The sequence below is a fragment of the Trichosurus vulpecula genome, chromosome 4 (assembly GCF_011100635.1).
Source record: "Trichosurus vulpecula isolate mTriVul1 chromosome 4, mTriVul1.pri, whole genome shotgun sequence".
Classification (NCBI taxonomy): Eukaryota; Metazoa; Chordata; class Mammalia; order Diprotodontia; family Phalangeridae; genus Trichosurus; species Trichosurus vulpecula.
The window spans coordinates 103,105,547-103,128,999 of record NC_050576.1 but is presented as its reverse complement, the minus strand read 5'-3'; the positions used below and the strand labels follow the sequence as shown (position 1 = coordinate 103,128,999).

The following is a 23,453-nucleotide window of genomic DNA, read 5'->3' as shown; positions in this document are numbered from 1 at the left end:
TAACTTAAATCTTTCACCACTCCAATTCACCCTTCCCACAGCTACCAATGGGATAATCTTACAGCAAAGGCATGATCATCTTTCTCCCCTACTCAATAAAATCCTGTGGCTCCCCATTAACTCTAGGATTAACTGTAATCCCCTCTTTTGGTTTTTAAAATCTTTCACAACCTGGTCCCAACCTATCTTTCATTGCATGTTACTCACCTCTATTCACATTGAAATCCCACAAGCCTGGACTTGTAGGCACCTGACACTATCTCCTACTCCTGTGACACCTTTGTAAAGGCCAATAGCCTCCAGGCCTGGACTGTCCCCCTTCCTTACCTCCATCTTTGATGGTGTTCCTGATCCCCAAAATAGCAGGGCTATTTCCCTCATAATCACCTTGGATCAACTGTGTGTGTGTGTGTGTGTGTGTGTGTGTGTGTGTGTGTGTGTACCCATGTTGTCTCCCCTGGGTAAACTAAGCATCTCAAGGCCAGGGACTGTTTAACTTTTATCTTGGTATCTCCACCACCTGCAGCAATGCCTGGCACCAAATAATTGCCTCTGCTTGATAGATTCATATCTAAGAAGTGTCAGAAGAAGGATTTGAACCCAGGTCTTTCCTACCCAGAGAAACACAACTTGAGAGTCAGAGGTGGGGCCTCAACACCCATCAAGTTTGGGCATGGATTGGACTTGATGGGTGTTGAGGCCCCTTCCAATTCTGAAATTTTGTTTCTCTGGGTAGGAAAGATTCCTCCAAGGAAGGGAAACTTGCCACTTTCAAGAAAGCCCATTCTATGTCTTGGGATGGTGTTTTAGGTATTAGAAACCTCCTTTATATGTTGTATGCATTTTTTAAGGTTCAGTATCCCTTATATAGAGATAAAAAATTTGAACACTTACACAAAAGTTTTCTAATAAGGATTTAAACCGGTTTCATTGTAAGTAACATCACTATTATGACTAGCATTTATATAGATTGTTTAAGATTTTGTAAAGCACTTTATATACATTATCTTAGGTGATCCTCACAACAACCCTGGGAGGTAGGTGCTATTATTACAGCCAATTTACAAATGAAGAAATTGAGGTAAACAGGTTAAGTGACTTGTCAAGGGTCACACAGTTAATAAGTATCTGAGGCCATCTTTGAACCCCAGGTCTTCTGACTCCAGGTCTAGCATTCTATCAACTGCTCCAGTTAGCTGCCTATTATTATGAATTATTATTAATTAGGATAGCTACTACTCTGATCAGTACAATGATCCATGACAATTCCAAAGGACTTTTGATGAAAAAATGCCATCTACCTCCAGAGAGAGAATTAATGAACTCTGGGTGTAGCATGAAGCATATTTTTTTTATTTTCTTTTTCTTGCTTTTTTTTTTCTTTTGTAAAGTGGCTAATGTAGAAATACGTTTTGTATGACTTCATATGTATAATGGGCATTGTATTTACTTTTTGCCTTCTCAACAGGTGGGAGGGAAGGAAAGAAATTAGAATGAAAAACAATTTTTAGTATATATAGAGCATTTATCAGATTACACACCGTCTTGGGGGATACAGAAGGGAAGGAGGCAGAGAAAATTTAAAACTCAAAAGCTCATGGAAGTGAATGTCGAAAACTAAAAATAAATTTAAAAAAACAAGAAAAACAATTAAAAAAATTAAGTAAAAAAGGAAAAGAAACCCTATTCCACTTTTGGACAGTTCTATTAGGAAGTTTTTCCTGACATCAGGACTAAAACTGTTTCTCTGTGATTTCCACCCACTGCTGCTGGTTCTGCCCTCTGAAGTCAAACAGAACAAGACCAATCCCTGCTCTACATGTCAGCTTTTCAAATATTTAAAGACAGGAATATGTCTCCCCAAATCTTTTCTTCTCAAGGCTAAACGCCCAGTTCCTTCAATGGTTCCGCCTTCTTCGGACTCAAGCCCCTTCACATCCTGCTTATCCTCCTCTGGAAATTCCCCAGCTTATCAAGGATCTTCTTGGATAGTAATGCCCCAAACTGAACACAACACTCCAGATGACATCAGACGAGGGCAGAGTCCAGCGGAACTATCATATGCTTGTCCTTGGAAGTTCTGCCCACAATCACATTAACTCTTTTGGCTGCCAACTTACACCACTGATTCATATCAAGATGGAGTCAAACCCCTGAGATCTAAACCCCCCTAAGATCTTTTTCAGAACTACTACTATCTAACCATGCATCCCCTATCTTATATTTGCAACTTTACATTTATTCCTTTTGAATTCCTTCTTTATAAATTCAGCCTTTTGTTCAAACCTGTCAAGATCCTCTTAGATCCGAACTATCACCAAGTATCTGAGCTATTGGCTCCAGTTTTGTGTCACCTGAAAATTTGATGAGCATGTTATCTACACCCTTATCCAAGTCACTGATAAAAATATTGCAGCAGCAAAAGTCTAAGTATTCTACTGCAGACCTTCTGCCAAATTAACACTGAACCGTCAACAACTATACTGAGCTTTGTCATTCAACCACTACTGTAGCCATCCAACTCCAAGTTCAACAGTCTAGCCACTACGGCAAGCTGCCGCCCAGCCAAAAATCATCGTGCAAATCAAAAGCGACCAGGAATGAAAAGGTGGCTTCTTATTCTAGGATCAATCACCAGATAGGCCCAATAATGTATGAATGACACAAGCAGTCCATGGTTCCAACAGGAATTTACCAAAAAAGACTACTCAAAATGCATGTGATAATATGATAAACAAGCTCCCAAAATACTCATTTATATAAGAAAAAATTTTAAACTACTATATCTTCCAAGGCAAGCCACTATAACCAGTACTGTTCCCAATTATAAAACTTATTAAGAGTCAACAGACATATCTTTTTAATGAAGTTAATGTACATGAAGCTAATGAAGTTCTGTGTAATATTATTACATTCACAATAAAACTGATCTGAAAATATAAGATCAGTCTTTAGTACCATGAGAAGTAGGCTTTAAAAAAAATTATTCCTAAAGATTTTACTCCAAGGGTTCTATAAAGTAAAAGGTTCCAAAAAGTGCAAAAACTTTGAAAGCTGCTGATAAGAGTGTGTAAAAGGGCACACTGTGGAGGGTCTGATAACAGGGGAGTAAAAGGGGAAAGAGGGAAAGCAGGGGGAGGGGGCACAGCAGTCATGGTAATTATGTGTCACTTTAAGATCTGCCAAGTGATTTATCCACGTTATCTTACTTGATCTTCACAACAATCCTGCTAAGTAGGTATCATTATTATTCTCATTTTATAGGTGAGGAAACTGAGGGTGAAAGAGGTTACATGATTTGCCCAGAGTCACACAGATGGTAAGGGCCTGAGGCAGAATTTGAACTCAGGTCTTCCTGACTCCAAGTCCAGCACTCCATCCACTGAGCCACCCAGCTACCTTCATGGTATGAAATATAATTAAATACTAGTTGAAATCAGTCATATCCTAGAAAACATGGAATGTGAATATAGAATGGAGAGGCTAGGTTAACAGGGAAAGTAGAAGAAAGGCCTTGTACTATGACATGGTAGGTGCCAGATTTTTCCAGTGGAGGGGCAGTCTTTTCTATTCCAAGTAGTTCTTACTGGTGGTAGGGGCCAAAGATCAGAGACTGTGTCTTTTTTTTCCTTCCTCTTCCCACAATTCACATACATCAGTACCCCTATAAAGCTTCACCTTATCACAAAGCCTAACCTTAAAAACAGGATTCCTAATATTTCAGGGAAATTCTTGCCTCAGGATTCCCTTGATTGGAAACAGCCCTTCCATTCTACCATCCAGAAGAAAGACTAAAAAAGAGCAAATGCCAGTTATTGGGTTAATACATCAAATGAAACTCATTCCCAGTTAAGTGTCTCTCTGTCTCTCTCTCCTCTCTCTCTCTCTCTCTCTCTCTCTCTCTCTCTCTCTCTCGTGTGTGCGTGTGTGTGTGTGTGTTGTGGAAGGGGGAGGGTTGTAGAAGAAGTTGTGGTAAATAGGAGACTTATACCCAAAGTGAGAAGTCTCCAAAAGAGGTAAATGGACTCTGAGAAAAGGAACCTAATGACAAAGTCTATCTTCAGACTTCACCGATTTACTATGATTGACCCTATTTTTTAAACTCAGTAGCTTCTGGGCTTGTAGTTCTGCTTTCTGGATATTATGTGTTTTATAAAAACATTCCATTTCATTATTAGAAGAGCTTTTCCCTTGGAAAGTTACCAATCAAGGTGTCACTACATGTTATTTGCATATCAAAGAACTGTAACCCCTTTTTAGCTTGTGCCCATAGTCCCTGTGTAGCTTATCATGCCGTAGCTCCCCTATTATAGCGGTGAGGAGGACAAGACTCTAAGAGGCCAAGTCATGGCAACCACTAGCTTGGGGCTTATTTGTCCAGATCTCTGCACCTGTTCTCAGCATCCTCCACTAATGTATATTCTCTGAGATCCTCTAAGCAGTTGGTCTCCCTGGTGTCTCCAAAAACGCATGTTAGACTGAAGCCAAGTCAGTGCTTCCCTGGGATGTGTGGGAGACAGAGAAAGACAATTTAGTGTTTATCACAAAGTCAATCTACAAGCATTTATCGGGTGTGCTCTTATGGCTGCAAAGGCAAAAGTGAAAATCACTGAGCTTAGGAATCTTACATCCTCTAGGTGGAGGCAATGAGTAAGAAAGGAAAGGCTTTAAGCAGTATTTCCATTTTCATGAAACCTCTCTGAATAAAGTTGGTCTGCCCCAGAGTAAGGGTACAGCCCACTGAGCCCCAGCTCCCTCCACTTATTACAGGTCTACAAAGCTTTAATCTGTGCAGCACAACTAAGTTGGCTCTCAAAAATTTCTGTTATAAAAAATTAAAACACAGAAATTTTCAATCTGTTCCATTTTCAGCAATTTAGCTTCTATAGCCCAGAAGTGCCCATCTTCCAAGGGAGCCCTATCTCCTCCAAAGAAAATACCAATCGCCTTTAATCACTGTGTCCACCTTTGCAAACAAACTTCTAATACAGAGGCAGCAAAAAGAGTTCAATTAAGCCATCTTTACTTGTCCCCAACCTCCTACCGCCAGCCCAACACACATATCTCTTACATTCTCTTACAGTCTCCTGGTCCTGCCCCAATCCCAGGCAAAGAAGACTTCAATTAGAAGATATTAGGACACCCTCAGGGACTGTGCTCAAATCCCTTATTCAGTAGATGGGATAATCCATGCTCGGAGGTATGAGGAAAGCTCACCCAGCTGGGTCTCAAGCAGCAGGGCAGAGTCTAGGCTCTGCTGCATGTTCTATAAAGAGAAGGGACTCCTCGCAGAAGATAGAGTGTCCAGAATCCTGGGGCCCCCCAGTGGCTCTGCTGTGCCTCTGCTGCCATCTTCTGGGCACAGGAGGTTCAACACGAACATAAAGTCTGACTCACTGAGAGGGAATGTGGCACCTTGGAAAGAATGATGGGATTGCTTTGGAATCTAGGGGACCACAGTTCAGATTCTGCCTCCGATGTTCACTGACCTTCATCTGAAAAATGGAGGGGGGGGGGGGAGTCAGGCCAAATGGTCTCTGAGGGGCCTAATCTATGACGCTATGCTGTACAGATTGTCCACATGGATGGTCACCAGCAGAAATCTCCTAAAGCCTCATAGCTGACTTTGGCCCAGTACATTTGGCTTTGATCAGATGGTGCCACTTCAAAACTTTTCACCTTATATTCAAAATAGCACTTCTCTCCAGAAAGGTTATAGTAGCTAAACAGCTCTGACTCAAACAATTCTGAAGATATCTTTACTTCAGTGTGCAATTTCTTACTCAAATGCTAAGCCAAAAGCACACTACCTCTCCACCAATCTCACTCATCCCTCCCCACCACATGCACCCACGGTTTTTCCCAAAGAAGACATAACGGGAAGAGTCAGTACTATGGACCTCATATATATTACTTAAATGGTCGCCTGTCTGATTTTAAGGCTGAAATCATTTTCCTGGCTCTTCATCTCCCTTCCTATTTGCCCCTATACCCAATTTCTTATATACATAATCTTCCAATCACTATTATTTAAAACCACTTAGGGCAATGGGAAAATACCAGAAAGGCTTAAAACTTTTCACTTGGAGCACTTTTTGCCCTGACTTCTTTCCTTGTATAGAACCACTTAGGCAATCAAGCCAGTCTCCCATGATACCAGCACAAAAAGGAATGGATAAAAGAACGTGCATCTCAACTACAGGACTAGGGGTCTTACAATGAAGGAGCTTTACCTGATGTTACTGCCTCCCCTGGTCCGGCTGCTTTTCAGACTTTCAGCATACCTGAACGACTGGCTTACCCTAAGGAGCTTCTGAGCTCAGAGTGGGCTGATGTGCCAGGACAGCAGTTTGCTGGACACCTGCCTAGCATACAATGGGCCAATCTCCTCCAGACAAACCCACATTGCTTGGCTTCCTACAGAACTGGCACTGGGAGAGGACCGGCTCAAATAAGTGTGGGCTCCAGTCTCCCCCTCAATATACCTCAGAGCACTTCTATCTGCCCTGCCGTACCTGTCAGTACCTGCAGTACTTGATTTCCAGAAAGCCCAGCTCTCAATAGCCAAGGTACCCCACACCTGCCTTTGCCCTCTGCCTAGTAAAACACTGGCCCCTTCTTTCTGATAAAGTCACTGAGAAAGTCAGTCGGGGAAGAGGAAGGGAGAAATAAAAAAACATTTTGGGCCCTCCCACATTATGCTAATAGTTACAGCCCAGAAAAAAGGATCAACTTTATCTAAAAGGAGATTAGCTATAAAAACACTGCTGATAAGAGCTTTGAGTAGTAGGTGTTAGATAACCACTCACTTTACTTTGAAGTGTCCAGGAGAGTGGGGAAGGAGCTACCAGAGGGGCCCCCCCCCCAATCCTGGGGAGAGGATTCCTCCTCCCTTCTGAGTACATGTATACTGGACAATGGAAGACTTTCAAAATAAGATTTCAAGGCTCCTCTCTTTCTGAAGCGTAGTGTTCCTATGTTCTTGGAAAAATAAACTGGGCCCATCTTGTCATGTTTTTCTTTTTAGAGAAGATTTTTGTCTCCTCTAAAATTTTCATTTATTTTAATTTTTTATTTTTTTATTGAATATTACAAGGGGTTTTTTTTGTTTGTTTCAAAGTCTTGGTTCCTGCAGATTTAACCCTTAACAGCCTGAATTTTACGTATTCCAGGTCTCCTTTGCTAAAATTGTTCAATAGGGTTTAACAGCCAGTGTTGTGGCTGTTTTTAAACAATGAATCTTAGGGGATATACAGAGTAAACAGAAGGAGAAACCTTGGGCAAACCAAACTTCCCTGTCAAGGTCAGCTGTTCCCATACTGAACTTGCTAATTATAGCTCCAAGCAGATTACAAAGTGTTTAGATTTCTTGGAAACATCTTGTCACTGAGATAGAAGGTATCAGAAGGTAGCTGCCCATGACTGACACGTACTATTTCACTCTTACAAAAATTTCCCTTCAAGACCCTAGCATGAACAATAAAGGAGACTGATCATTGTCCCTAAAATCAAGATATCTGTCCAACAGGCAAACCAAGTAGGTTGAAAAAATAAGAACTTGGAGTTCAAGTCAGGAAGGCCACCTTCTTCAAATGCCACCTCTGATACTTCCTCGCTACATGACTGACAGTGGCAAGAAATTTTACCTCTCTGAGCCTTTAGTTTCCTCATCCGTTAAAAGGAGACAGCAATAAAGATAACCTACACCAAAGAACTGGTGGGAGGCTCAAATAAGATAATGAATGTAAAATGTTCAAGAACTTGAAAGCACTATGAAAATGGCACCTATTATTAATTTTACCTCTGAAACAAAATCCCTATAACTCCTATGTATGGTTTACAAAATAATCTGAAGTAAAGGGTGGCAGTAATATTTAGCACTCTTGGTCCCAATATATTATTTTTAAATGAACCAGCTGTGAGCAACAGATTCTACTGAAAATCTAGGATATCTCACACACACTAATATTTCCATTGAAGCAGTGAAATTTCTGTAGGGTAGCAAAGAACTGGAAATAAAAGCGGTAATTAATTAGGGAATGGCTAAACAAATTGTGATATATGAATGTAATGGAATACAACTGAACCACAGCAAACAAAGTAGATGATGAATTCAGAGAAGCATGGGAATACTTAGATAAACTGATGCAGAGTGAAAAAAGGAGAACCAGAAAAACAACATATACAATAATTACAAAATGTAACTAGAAAAAAAAACCAATAAGATGAAACTGAATGCTGCGTTATTATAATGACTGAGGTTGACCCTGGAGAAAAGCTGAGAATATTTATTTTCCACTGTTTGTTGAACACATGGGGTACTTCAGGTAGTAAATATTGCATATGCTATCAGATACAATTAATATATTGGTTGGTTTTCCTAAATTATTTTTTTAAATACTATTTCATTTTTTTTCCATTCATTTTTATAAGATTATGAGTTCCAAATTTTTCTCCCTCCCTCCTCTCCCCTCTTCTGAAAATAGTAGGTGGTTTGATATAGTTTATACATGTGCCACTATGTAAAAAATATTTCCATATTAGTCAAAGTTGTGAAAGAAGAAGCAGATCAAAAGTGGGGGGAAACCCATGAAAAAGTATAAAGTGAAAAAAAAAATGCCAGATCTGCATTCAGAATCCATCAGTTCTTTATCTGGTTGTTGTTTGTCCTTTCTCAAAAAGGATCATGATATCAGGGAGGTGATGCCATGACATGCAAGTGAATTTAATTTAAATTGGATTTAAAGTAAAAAAAAAAAAATGAGGCAAAGAATGGCCTCTTTAACCCAGTCCAAAAAAAAAAAAGCAAACTTAATAAAAAGATTTGTTCTGTGGAAGTTTGGAGTCAGTCAAAGGGCTGCACTTGTGAACCTAGAGAGCTACATGTGGCCTCAAGGCCACAGGTTCCCCACCCCTGCATGATAGTATTCCATTACATTCATATACCACAGCTTGTTCAACCATTCCCCAATTGATGGGCATCCCCTCAATATCCAATATTTTGCCACCACGAAAAGGGCTGCTATGAATATTTTTGCACATGTAGGTCCTTTTTCCTTTCTTATGATCTCTTTGGAATACAGACCTAGCAGTGGTATCACTGGATCAGAGTATACACAGTTTGGTTGCCCTTTGGGCATAGTTCCAAATTGCTCTCCCGAATGGTTGGACCAGTACACAACTCCACCAAAAATGCATTAGTGTCCCCTCTAAATCATTTCTTAAAAATATTTTTAGAAGGGATGGCACACTAGGTTCTGGGGGGAAGGGCAAGGGGGAGAGAAGATAGGAAAAAAGTGATACAAAGCAAAAGACATCAATAAAAATATTTTTGTTTTGTTTTTAAAAGAAAAGCTAGAATAGATTAATAACCCAATATCAGAAAAAAAAAAGGTACTGAACAAGCAATAAATGAACTCCCAAAGGAAAAACTTCAGGACCAGATGTGAATTCTATCAAACATTCATGGAACAATTGCAATCATAAGAAGATACTCTTCCAATTTCTCTCTACAATATAACCATTGTCTTGATATCGAAACCAAGAGAAACAAATCACATAAAAAGACCTACCTATTAATATCCCCAATGAACACTGATGCAAAAATGTTAAATGTAATATTAGCAAGTAGGACCCAACAACATATTAGAAAAATTATACACTATGACCAGGTTGGGTTTACACCAGGAACATAGGGTTGGTTCAACATAAGGAAGATTATAGATATAATAAACCATGCTAATAATATAAGTAATAAAAACTATATGACAATATCAATAGATGCTAAAAGCTTTTCACAGAATCCAACATTCATTTTTATAAAAGCTCTAGAAAATCATAAGAATAAATGGAGTTTTCCTTAACATAGTAAATAGTTTTTATTTAAACACAAAAGCAAACATTATATGTAATAGAGATAGTTCAGAGGACTTTTCCATAAGATCAGAAGTAAAGCAAGATACCCATTAGCACCACTATTTAATAGTGCTTGAAATGCTAGCTATAGCAATAAGACAAGAAAAAGAAATTAAGGGAATAGCATAAGCAAAGAAAAAAAAAAACAAAAACATTGCTTTTTGCAGAGGCCATAATAGAACACTTTGAGAATTCTAGAGGATCAAACAAAAATTCATTGAAATGATTTAATAACAGCCAGCAAGAAAAGCTAGGAAGAGAACTTGCATTCAAAATAACTATAGAAGCTACAAAATACTTGGGATTGTCTTTTCCAATATTCACCCACAGACTATATGACTATGTTAACTATAAAGCACTCTTTGTAGAAATAAAGACAGACTTAAATAATTGGAGAAACATTAAGTTCTCATGGGTAGACCAAGCCAATATAATAAATATGACAATCCTACCTCAGTTAATTCACTAATTCAATACTGTACAAAACTCCCAAAAGTATATTTTATAAACCTAAAAAAAGGAATTTCATATGGCAGAACAAAAGGTCAAAAATCTCAAAAATAAAAATGAAAAAAATGGGAAGGAAGGGAATATATACATCAGTACCAAATTTCAAACTGAAAAACACAATCATTAAAAGGATTTGGTTCTGGTTTAAAAAAAAAAAAAAAAGAAAAAGAAGTTGATCACTAAGACAGTTTAAATTCACCACACAGAAAAAAACAAAGTAGTAGTTTTGATAAACCCAAAGATTCCAGTTACTGGGGGAAGGACTGTTGGGAAAAACCAGGTAGAAGTGGCAGAATTAGATTTAGACCAAAACTTCACACCATACATCAAGATAAGCTCCAAATGAATACATGACCTAGATATAAAAAGATCATAAATAAATTAGAGGAGAAAGGAAAAAAAATACTTTTTTGGTATGGACAAGAGAAGAATTCATAACCAAATAAGTGACAGAGAGGATCATACAAGACAAAAATGGACAATTTGGATTATATAAAATTAAAAGCTTTGCACAAATCTAATGTAATGAAAATTAGAAGGGAAACAGCTAAACTGGGGAAAACAATCTTTGCAACAAGTTTCTCTGGTAAAGATTTCCTTTCTAAGATACATAAAAACATCAATTCAAATGTATAAAACTAAGATCTATTACCCAGTACAAATTAGTAGTACAAATTAAAGCAACTTTGAGGTTCCACATCACATCTATTCAGTTGGCAAAGATGATAAAAGAAGAAAATGACAAATGTTGGAGGGGCTGTGAGAAAACAGGTACACTAGTGCAATGCTGGTAGAACTGTGAATTGGTCCAGCCCTTCTGGAAAGTAATTTAGAACAATGCCTGGAAAGTTATCAAACTGTGCATACCCAAGCTACACAACCACTAGGCTTATACCCTAAAGAAGTCAAAATAAGAAAGAATCTATAGGCACAAAATATTTACAAAATCTATAAATACAAAATAAGGAAAGGATCTATAGGTGCAAAAATATTTATAGCAGCTCTTTTTGTGGTAAACAAAAATTCAAAACCAAAGGGTTGTCTTCCTCTGACAGAGGGGCTAAACAAATGTAGTAGATGAAGGTAACAGAATATTATTATGCCATAAGAAATGATGAAACACAATTTCAGGGTAAACGGGGAAGATCTTTAGGAACTGATATCGAAGTAAGCAGAACCAAGAAAACAATTTTTACAACATTATAGAGAAAACAAACTTCGAAAGACTAGAACTCTCATCAAAGCAACAATAAATTACATGTCCAAAAGAATGAAGATGAAGCACACTACTCACTTTCTGAAAGAGGTGATGAAGTTAAAATGCAGAAAGAGATGGACATTTTTGGACATGGCTAATGGTTTGCCAGACTATGTAGAGATCTATTGAGGGATTTTTCAGATTTTTTTTTAAAAACTTGCTTAATTATGAGAAAGGGGAGAAGTGGGAGGGACAGGTTAAAAAAAATACTGGTTACTTAAAAAAAAAAAAAGAAATTAAAGAAAAGTTAGCGTATATTTTCTCTAGGAAGTCATCAGTATTTGGTGGTAGCATAAAATTCAGAAACAACAAACATTACTCTCCCTAATTTTTTCAAAACAGATGCAAATGTAAGATAAACAAAAATCCTAAACACACTGATATATCCCTTGAAGAGCACATTCATTCAGCCTGCTGAGAACTGCTGTCATTTAGCTTCCAGAAGATTCTGTGTTACCATTTATACTCAAGGAGATAACACAAGTTTGTTTTTTTTCTTCCAGAGCACAGGACTGGAAACTTGATTCAGTATTACACAAGTAATTTGGAAACTTTCAAAGGTGGAATGATGGAAAATATGTCTACTATTATACATAGTGATCATAGTATTTCATGCTGGGAGGGATCTTAGATGTCATTTAAGCCCAAACCCTACCACCACCACAATCAGCACCACCACCACCACCACCCAGACACAACTACACTCTTAATTTTAAAGATAAATAGATTGACCCAAAAAGGTTAAGGATCTTGTTCAAGGTCATACAAATAGCAGCAGAGATGGGATTTGAACTAGATTCTCTGACTTCAAGTGCTCTTTTCACCTACACCAACTGCCTCTCACTCCATTTTCTTTTTATCTACAAACCTCATACAGCTGTCAAGATGATTCTCTACAGACATTTTAAAAGCATCAGTGTAATAATGTAAAGCCTCTAGCCAGGTGTTCCATCTGATTACAATTAACCAATCTTTTGCTCCCCTAAACAAAATCTCTACTCAAACAGTCTAACTTCTTCAGTCTTGTATCCAGCATATGTCTGTCCCCATCTCTTTCACCCCTTCTATACTATACACAGAAATATCCCTTGTACATGTACAGGGATGGGGAAAAATGAAAATCTGCCCCTCCCCAATACTATACATTAAGAACAAATACATAAACCACACACTTCATTGCTTCCTTGTGACATGGACCAATGCCTGGGACCTCAGATTGTATAGCAACAGAGAGAAAATACGGTGCAGCATTACCATTAGACTTCTGTATAAAGAATGAAAATCCTTGTTTTAGAATAAAACTGGAGAGATTGAAAGAGTTTTTGGAATTTCTTTTCATGTTACCTATCCTGAACCAAGTTTCCATGGCCAAATGTATTCTCTTTCCTCTTAAATCTGCTCTTTCTCTGACTTCATCATTTGTGCCAGTGGCAAGTCCCCCTTTTCTAAAACCTTGGTGTTTCCTGTAACTTTTCCCTGTCACTTGCATCTTAGATCCAAACAGTTACCACATCTTATCAATAAACCAACAAAGATTTATAAAATGCCTACTAAATGCCAGGCACTGTGCTAAGCACTAGAGGACACAAAGACAAAAGCAAAAGTCTTTCCCCTAAAGCAGCTTACACTACACTTTACTTGGAGGAGAAGGGAGTGAGTGAATGAGTGATTTTGTGTGTGTGTGTGTGTGTGTGTGTGTGTGTGTGTGTGTGTGTGTCCCCTCCACTCTTTCCCCTCTCCAGTTAATCTTTTGTAAAAGCTGTACCACTGGCAAATTAATCTTCCTTACTGTATCAACCTGGCCATGCACTCATCTGCTGAAAAATCTTCAATGGTCCTAGTGCACACTTGGTAAAAAACAAAAACATGTTTACCAGGCACAATCTGGACCACACTACCTTTCTAGCCTTTTTCATTTTCCTCCCTCCACATGTTCTAAGCTCCGAACAAACGGTACTTTACACTATTTGCCAAATATACTCTATACTCTATGTCTGGAGTATTCTCCCTTCCCCCTTTCTTTGTTGGGTGAATTCCCATTCATCTTTTAAAAATACAACTCAAATGCCACCTGTTCGATAAAACTTTTCTTGAACCAAATCAGTAACCAACTCTACTCAGTCTTCACACAGCATTTTGTTCTGCACCTCTGTAATGCACTCACATACTATTCTGTATTATAGCTATCAATGTCAGTCACCATAGCAGACCATGACGCTATCTTATTTTAACTTTGTATCTCCCTTAGCACCTAGCATAGTGCTCTGTACAATTTAACTGACATGTCTTGAATTAAAGCTTTGTTATAAACTTGGATAAGACCACAATATAGTAACAAGGGCACTGGAGTCAGAGAGAAAGGACCTGGATATGAATTCCAATTCAGCTAACTATCTGGACAACTTTGGGAAAGTCACATAACTTATTTTGATGTCAGTTTCCTCATATGTATTCCTCATATGATTCCATCTAGGACGCAATGATTCTATGATATCAAAGGGTTCTTTCCATTGTTCATGATTTAACAATGTAATTCAGTTTCTAGCAACCTTTGTTACAAGGGAAGGCATTCTGGGAAGGGGAGAGGAGAGCTTTATTTGGAAATGAAAGTGACATAAAAAGTAAAGATATAAAAAAATTACACGACTAAAATTTTTCTAGCAACCAAAACAACAGTCTCATCAGCTTCACATTAGAAGGAGTAATTGTTTATAGCTCAGGAAAACCATAAGGCATGATGGAATTAGAATTTGGTTGTTTTCCACTCAACTCCATTAGAAGATATCTGCATTGATTGAAGTTATATTCATACCGCATCCATATCAGAATCACTGATTAGATTCTGACTTGGCATTGCTAACATAAATGCAGCATGAAGATGTCACAACATCAGCAAAGGTCAGGAGAAATGAACCTTCTCCCCCATTCATGTCTTGTAAGGCTACCACCACCAGTACCCAACATATAACCTCAATACAGAGCTGAACCTCAATTCAACAAGCAATTTGTAACCATTTACCACATACAAGTCACTCTGCCAGGTACAGGGCATACTAAGAAAAACTGAAAGTCCTTGCCCTCTATTAGACAAAATTATTCAGTACAACATGAGAAAAAGAATGCCCACAACAAAGGGGCAGAGAGGTAGGAAGGAGAAAAAGAAGGAAAACGAGGGGAAGAAGAAGGGGAGGAAGAGGAGGAGAGAGAGAAGAGGAGAGAAAGTGAGGGAAGCAGGAAGGAAGACGGAATGAAGACAAGGGAGAGAGGAAAAGGGAGGCAGAAAAGAGGTGAGGGTGTACGCGGGTACAAAGGGAGGGAGAGAGAGTGGAAAAACAGAGCAAGAGAATCAAATGCTGCTAGAGGACTAATATTAGCTGCGGACTTGTTTATAGTTTGTTGCTAAGGAAAACTTCAGGCTTTGGAAAAGGAACCAGACCACTACACCACTGTGACAGCTGCTGTTCAGACTGGATCTCCACACAGGCTTATCTTCAAACTGGTTACCACTTTCCATTTTCAATCTGCTGTCAGCTAGCCAAATCAATCTCTTTACAATCAAATGACCCCACTGGTTTTTGTAATGTTCATAAGAACTATGAAATTTGTGCAACAATCATTAGAGCAAAGATTTCAGTCAAAGGCTCAAAGAGAAAATTGGATTCTCTCATCCTGGGTTATAAACTGAAAATAACAGACAGTCCTACAACTCAAACCTACCTGCTGTACTTAACAGTAACTGCATCAAAAGGAAGAAATAGTTAAGCAATTCAGTGCAGAGAATGAAGAGGCCTCAGGTATGAGTTAGTCCTTAGTCTTCCACTACCTCACTGACCGTGAGACCTTGAAAAATTATTTCCCTTTTCTTGGTCTCATTTTTTCAAATCTGTAAAACAGGAGGAACAGTACCTGCCCCTCTTTACCTCAAATAAAAGATATGAATAAACACAGATGTGAGAGTACTTTAAATGCTTCCTAATCCGAGGTAGTATCCCTGTTAAAAATACTAGGAGTATTTCAAAAGTTTTAACCCTGGGTTATATTGTCTATTCAACAGAGTAAATCATCTGGATTCCCATGAGACACGAAGCCAGTCAATTCATTTTTTTCAACCTGATATGTTCATGGGCACTGAAAAAGCTAAAAAGTCATTTTAAAATTTTACACAATAATAATTTTAGCCCCAATAGTCAGCAAAATGAATATAATTCTCACCAACACTAAGAATATAGGCTACAGTCACACAAACATAGATTCAGACCTCCTCCCTGATGCAAAATTCTATTTCACTCTTGGTGAGAATGATAGATTTCTCTAATAAAGCCCATGTTTCTGACATTTAGGAAATAAAACATTCTCCCTCCTAAAAGATCAAATCACACTAATTACAATTAGAGCTAATTATTGAGGGAATAGCTTCCATTGACCATATATCTTGCCCTTCCTAGAGCTATAGCCTCTCCAAAGGCAGTTTTAAAGCCCTATTTTCCTAATCATCATGAGATTCAAATCAGATATTTTGAAAATAGATTCTCTACGCCTGCACTGGTTCACAGCAGGAGCTGAGATGCGTCCTTTTATACTGCAACAAAAGGCTGATTACAGGGAATGCTGCAGGTTCAAGGAAAGGATTACAGCAGCACATGCTGTTAGAGAGAAGAAGAGGTTGGGGGGTGGGGAAGGGTAAATTCATGTTTGGGTGAAAAGAGAAAATAAATTGGCTTTATCTCACCAACAGCCGTAATAAAATGTTTTAGGAGTATGGGTTTTTCATTCCCAAGAAGGCAGGCCTTCTCAAGAGATAGTATACTTGCAATATTCTATACACGTAAGTTACATTTGATCCATTTAGCATAACGGTTTTAGGAATAACGTCACTCACATCTTTATTGCTAATGGGTTGGCTAATAGTATCACTATTCAAATCACAGTTTAACGTTTCTATTCTATTCCAGAGCACACATGTTTTACACATACACACATACACATATATATGTATGTATACATATATATGTCTTTTATGTTTTTCCACATCAGTGTATCCTGTGTGCCTTAGAATGTGAGTGCCTATTGAGTATGTAGCATCCAACCCAGAACTACACGAAATGAGACACGAGGAGCCTAAGGATAACAGAAATGTTAACTCAATTAAATTAAACGAGAGTCTATCTAGTTTTCTCACTTTCAGACTCCCAGTCCTATTCAAAGTGCCCTTCTTATGCTCACCTCATTTGCAACTCCAAGCCTTACAACTGGAACATTTCTTCACTCCTACCTCTCCAGTGGTTGATTCTCCACAATCAAAAAAATCCTAAAAACTTCATGTAGACCTGTCCCTCTCTATCCCACCTTCTCTCCTTCCAAAAAGCAATTGCTTAAAAATATGGTGGAATATAGATATGGAATTATCAAATATGATCGTGTTGATTTGTTTTAACTGTTTGTTTAACTTTATTATAAGGGAAGTATCTTTTTTTATTATAAAGGAAGTCTTTACTTTATTATAAGAGCAGTCTTCTCTTGGGGTGAAGAGAGTTATTGGAAAGTGATAAGATGTTTTTAAAAAGCATCAATAAAATACTTTTAAAAAATAAAATGTAACTCAAAATCCTTTTAAGGGATACTTAGCAACTCTATTCACATTTTGTTCTACATCTTTTCAGGACATAACCAGTGTATGTACTGCAACAATTTGTACTCACTTTACATTCATCTTTTAAAAGATGATTCCTATGTGCTACATATTTCTAGATAGACTGTCAATTCCTTGAAGGTGAAGGATCACATCTTCTTGATTTATTTTCCAGTTCATCTGCCTCTACTATCCTCATCTTTGATATGTGGCTCCTTGCATAGCATACAGCCCACCAGAGGTACCAGCACATACTGAACCTACACTCCTACAGCTACCCCCCTAATATGTGCTTCTCCTTACCTCCCACCCCTAAATTTACATACAAACCATTTGTGCCTTGGTTTAATCTTCTTGTTCTAAAATCTCTACATCCTAAATATGTATATGTTGCAACAATTTGGCTAGCAGCTGCTGTGGGGGTGAAAGACCAACACAAGCGCAACAACAAAAACACTGCCAGCACAATTCTCTGATCTGCTTTACTAAGGAAAGTAATGTTAAGGGGTTAACAATCTTACTTTAATCCAACATATACAAATATCATTCACTTAGTTCAGGGGAAAAAGCCAGTGCCCTGAACTTCAGAGCAAATACAAACAAATCACAAACATCTACAGACAGACCTTGTCTGATTCAAATCTCAATGCATAGTTACCAGGGTTTAACAAAGTCCCAACATCTGGGTTTACAAGATGGGGGGCTCTTAACAGCTGCCCAGAATCTCTTCCAGTCACATGCCACTCTTCCAGTGAGTGAGAGCCCCTAGCAAATAGCTCTGTTCTCTCTTTAGCCATCATCAAATGTCATCTGAGCAACCAGAACTTAGGCCCCTACTATTGGCTCTGGTCTTAGCAACTCCCCTTAGGACCCTGATGGCTTCACACCCACATAGGCTTAGCTTAGTTTTTCCTCCACAACCTATTCTAAGGGATCTGAATCCTCACACGCAAGAAATTCTTAGTGTCTACCCTAAATCTTCCCTACTCCCAACCTCTATCTCCAGTGGAAAAGTCAAACAGCTCATCAGAATAGCTTACACTGATTAGTACAATTAAGTCAGGAAATGCTTCCACATCCAGCATTTTATTTGATGTTCATGTCAATCTGGTGAGGTAGACAGGGCAGATATTATTATCTCTGTCTTACAGATAAGGACATAAGGCTCAGAGAGTTTAAATAACTTAACCACGGTCACATGGCTCCTAACTGATAGAAGTCAGGCTAGGACTGGGATCTTTCTACTATAGCATGCTGCCTCTTATCCTACCATGTCTTCCTCTAGCCATTCCTTTTTTGGATGGAATAATCGAAACTTTCCCTTAATGGTCTTATTCTCTAACTCTTCTATTTTAATGTAGTCCCTTAAATTTGTTCCCAGTTTTCTGCGTGATCCTGAAAAATCACATCTTTGTGCTTCTGCTATTTCACAGGTACAAAAGGTAAAAGATCACCTTCCATTTCTTTGGCTCATAGTAGCAATAAGGTAATAGTGCATAGAGGTCACAGTACTGTGTGATGTGCTGAGATCTCCTCCTCCCACCCCCCCCATCCCCACAAAACTGCCCTGAGGCCAAAGATAAACCCTGGACTATATAGAATCACTCAATACAAATCATCCTAAGGGTGGACAAGAAATGCCATGTCCCACTTTTTTATCAATTGCCTCAAAGCAATATTTAATAGATGAAAAGAAAAATTATCACCCACCGCCTCCTCTCCCTGGCTTCTGTGGAGGAGTCTGTCCCAGTAGTTGAGAGCACATTGGCGGCTGTAACCCCATTGGCAGTGCTAGGCAGGGGACGATTGGTGATCACACACAGCGGGGTACTAGAGGACACGCTGTCTGCAGCTTTTTCCACAGATGGATCTGCATGGAGCTTGTAAGGAGTTCTGAAACCAAAGAAGATGCAACATAGAGAACATTTAGGCATCTCCCCCAATAGACCCCTGACAGAGTGTAGAGTCAAATCAGATTTAACAGCAAAACCTTCCAGCTCCTCTTTAATTCTGAGCCTTTTAACTTTAAAAAGCTTATCTGCTTGGGAACATTAATATTGTGCACATTCACACCCACCTCCCCATCCACCACCCAAGAGGCTGCATTTAATGAAATTCCTTGCCTTAGATAAAAAACATTGGCTATGGCACAGCCAAGATAATGACTGACATGGGCAATAGTATTTTGCAGGATTCCTTGTTGCCATCTGGACCCCCAACACATGCATACACAAGCTGGTTCTGGCCACACATATAGGCACACTGACGTCACTTACAATTCCAGTCTCCATCTACCCCTCAATCAATACCTGGGAAAGGGAGTCTTCAATGGAGTCTTGAGTCAAGATATGATGGTGAGCTCCTTGTATTATCCATATATAAATATTATGAATATTTAGTAAATCCTTAGCATATTTAATTCTCCCTCTCCTAGCTCCTTCTTTGCATTTGAGCCAATTACTCTGTTGCTTGCATGCAGGTAAGCAAAATATATTTCTGATAAAAAAAGAAAATCAGAGGGCAAATAATTATTGGCTCAAAATGGGATTGTAGTAGGATTCTCAGTTTAACCTTAACTACAGATTTTATATCTACAAGATGTATAATTAAAGTCATTTGCATGAGAACAGGATCTTTGTTTCTTAAAGGGATTGGCTCCAACTACAGGCTCTCCTCCCAAAAAGCTATTATTTGTGACATCACAGCTTGTTGCTAGGGCAACAAAAATCCAAAATTGAAAACCAAATTTATCAGAGAAGCAATCAGGGTATAAAAACTCCTAAGTACCTGGTTTCTACCATAAGCTTAATCCAAAGAAAATTTACAAGTGATCACGAGTTCACTGTCAAATATATTACATTGGCAAATAAGCTTCAAAGAAAAAATTCAGATTAAAAAAATTTGAATACATCTCTAGATCTATCTCAGTTATTCAACAAGCATTTATTATGCAACTACTACACACCAAGTACCATGCTACGTGTTGGGGCTACAAAGACAAACAATAGAAAAGTCCTAACTCTCAAGCAATTTACATTCTACTGGGGAAGACAACATATTACACAAAATAAATACAAGGCAAATTTGGGAGAGGACATCAGCAGCTGCTGGAATCAAGAAAGGCAGAAAACTAGATGCACTCCATACTCCAAGAGATGCCACACAAATACCTTCCCACAGAGGGTGGGCAGCATGGGTCAGTCAGAACAGAAGTGATTTAAGACAAAATTGTAAGACCTACATGAGAGGTGAGTCCACAAGAACTAGAACACTGGGTCAATGTTTTTTTTTCCTAATATATATTTGACCAGATCCAGTTGTTCTTCCTGACCTTCACTTTCGGAGGCATCACTGTCATTTTCACAAACAGCACATTGGGTACTGAGGTAATAAGACTCTCTATATAGTGGTTTCACTGCTATTGCAGATGAGAATGTGAGGAAAAGCTTCCCCACAATTAGAACTGTTCCAAGGTAGAACAGGTTCCTTAATAAGGAAGCAGGTGTCCCATCAATGGAGTTCTCCAAGTGGAGGATGGATTTCTACTTAACACGCAGGTTGTACAAGATGAACTTTGAAGTCCCTTCTAATGCAAAGATTCTATAATTCTCTGTGACTTATTATTATTATTATCAAAATAATTATTATTATTACAGTTTTAAAAACTAGATTTAAAAAATGACCCAACTCAAAGGTGCTGCTTAGGTTTATATTAAATGTATTAAATGTGTACAAAATGTAAACAATAAATGCCTCTAAGGCAGCCAGGTGCCAGTTAGGTGCCTTAGCTAGGTGGTACAGCACTGGGACTAGAGTCAAGCAGACTTGAGTTCAAATCCAACCTCAGACACTCCCTAGTCATGTGAGCCTGACCGTAAAATGGGGAAAATAACAGCCCCTGCCTCTTAGAGTTGTTGTGAGGATCAAATGAGAAAACATGTCTGGGCACAGTGCCTGGCACATAGCAGGCAATTAACAAAATGCAGTTTCCTTCTCTTCCAATTCAAATCACTCCACTGCTGCATTCCTAGTATTGCTATAAGCATAAAACTAAATACAAGAGGAAGAATTGCTAAAAGCAATATCTATAGAAATATTAGAGAGTTTTCTTTTTAATACTGGAGTTTTAACACTAGAAGGAACTAGGAACAACAATTTGTGCAAAATAATTATAATTCTACTTTGAAATAAAATCTTTCACCCTACTATATCTGTTTTCTTTGCCTTATGGATAAAAAAAAAAGTGCTCTCTCAAGTGCCAAAGCTTGGTCCTTCGAAGTATTCTTAAATTGTGGTCCTTCTCCAGTGTTAAAAATTACTATTCTTTTTCAAAAGCTCTTGTACAATCTGGGAGGTAGTACAATATTGAATGCCTAGGGCTCTGGGCCAGAGGTCAGTGTTCTGGGTTCTAGCTCCAAGTCCAGCAATCTGACCCTGCTCAAGTCCTGTGATCTCTCTGACCCTCACCATTCTTATTTGTCAGATGGGTATGAGAGTACCTACTCTGCCCCACTCCGAAGGGTTGTGGGGAGGCTCACATCAATGTCCTATCACAGGATCAGCTCTAGGTTTTAGAGCTGTAAAAGACCTTCTTGGTCCCTAAGCCCAAACCCTATCAAATGAGAAAAGTGAGGCCCAGAAGTGAAGGGCCTTGCCCGAGGTCATCCGAGGCGGGAGTCAAACCTCGGTCTTCTTGCCTTAAGTCCTGCATTTCTGCCTACTCCACCATGACGCCTCTCAGGAATAATGGAGATGAGGAGATGATCACTCCTGATATTAACAATCATCAGTGATTACACTGCTTTACTGACAGTAGCAGTAATTTATGATAAGAGAGATCTTGTCTTAAATGACAATCATCTACATGAGGGAAAGAAATCTCCTGGTGACTTGGTAGATGTCAAGTATCATATAACAAGAAAGTATTGAACTGGAAACTGCAAGACCCAGGTCCTGATCAAAAACCACAGATTAAGAGACAAAAGGAACCTCGGAAGTTCGAGTCCAACCCTCTCATTTTACAGGTGAAGAAACTGAGGCCCACAGAGGTGATGGGATTTGCCCAAGATCTTTACATAGTTAGGATTTGAACCCAGACCCATAAATTCTAAATTCAGTGCTCTTTTTTTTTTTTCCGGGGAGAAGGGATGACGGGGGGAAGAAATCAGGGCTAACTGATTTGCCCAGGGTCACACAGCTAGTAAGCATCTGAGGCCTGATTTGAATTCAGGTCCTCCTAACTCTAGGGCCGGTCCTCTATCGACTGCACCACCTTGCCACCCCTAATTCAATGCTCTTTCCACTACACCACACTGCCCCATCTTCTGGTTCTGCTAATACCCAGATGTGGGTCTCTACATCCTCAACTAAAAAATGTGTGGACTGTTCAGTTATCTCACAATCTAACATCCTCTGATCTAAGAACCATCTTTAGTATTGACCCAAAGTTAGAGTTACTACCACCATCATTTCCTATTTCTTTCAGTTATCTGTAAAACCTAGGCCCATAACTAAAGTCATAAATATCTTAGATCTAGTTCAAAGTAACTGCTCAACCTCTTTCCCTTCTTTGGAGAGGAGGGGGCCTAAAGATGACTAAACACTAACGATTTCAGAGTGTTTCAGAGGATTGGTTCGTTTTGCTCTACTGCTTCCCCCTCCCTTTTTATTCTACTGTAAGGGATGACTATTATTAGGGGGAGAAAGGAAAGATACATTGGTAATTGTAGGTAACATGAAAACCAAAAGGTATCAATAAAAATTTACTTTTTAAAAACGTCACTGCTGGACTTTCCCACAGCCATTCTTACCGTGCTGCCTTTAGACTTAGCTACCAGCCAAGAAGAGGATACCTGGGAATAAACTTCAAGTGAATGACAACATCCCCCTTCCCACATCATCTAGCAAGTTGCTGCGCATCCGCATCTAGAAAGCAGAGGGCTTTCCACTAGAGGCTGGCCTTTTAGAATAAGGCATCACTTTTCATCTTGACTAGGTTCACATTCTATCTTCCATAAAGACTGAAGAAAAGGTATTCCAACTTTTATGTATCTGCAGGAAGATCCAAACCTTGCAAATGGGGTGTGCAAATCATTTTAACATTTGATTTAACACACACTAGGGTAACCTTGAATTCCAATC

At 38.8% G+C, this 23,453-nt stretch overlaps 1 protein-coding gene across 8 annotated transcripts in view; it reads right to left on the bottom strand.

The window, feature by feature from the left end:
- The window catches only part of PPP1R12B (protein phosphatase 1 regulatory subunit 12B), a 256,546-nt gene that overhangs the window by 117,184 nt on the left and 115,909 nt on the right, over window positions 1–23,453 (bottom strand). For all 8 annotated transcript variants that reach the window (XM_036757286.1, XM_036757291.1, XM_036757288.1 and 5 more), the window contains one exon: window positions 19,023–19,205. In XM_036757286.1, coding sequence (XP_036613181.1) covers window positions 19,023–19,205 — 183 coding nt within the window. The remainder of the gene's footprint in view (window positions 1–19,022; window positions 19,206–23,453) is intronic.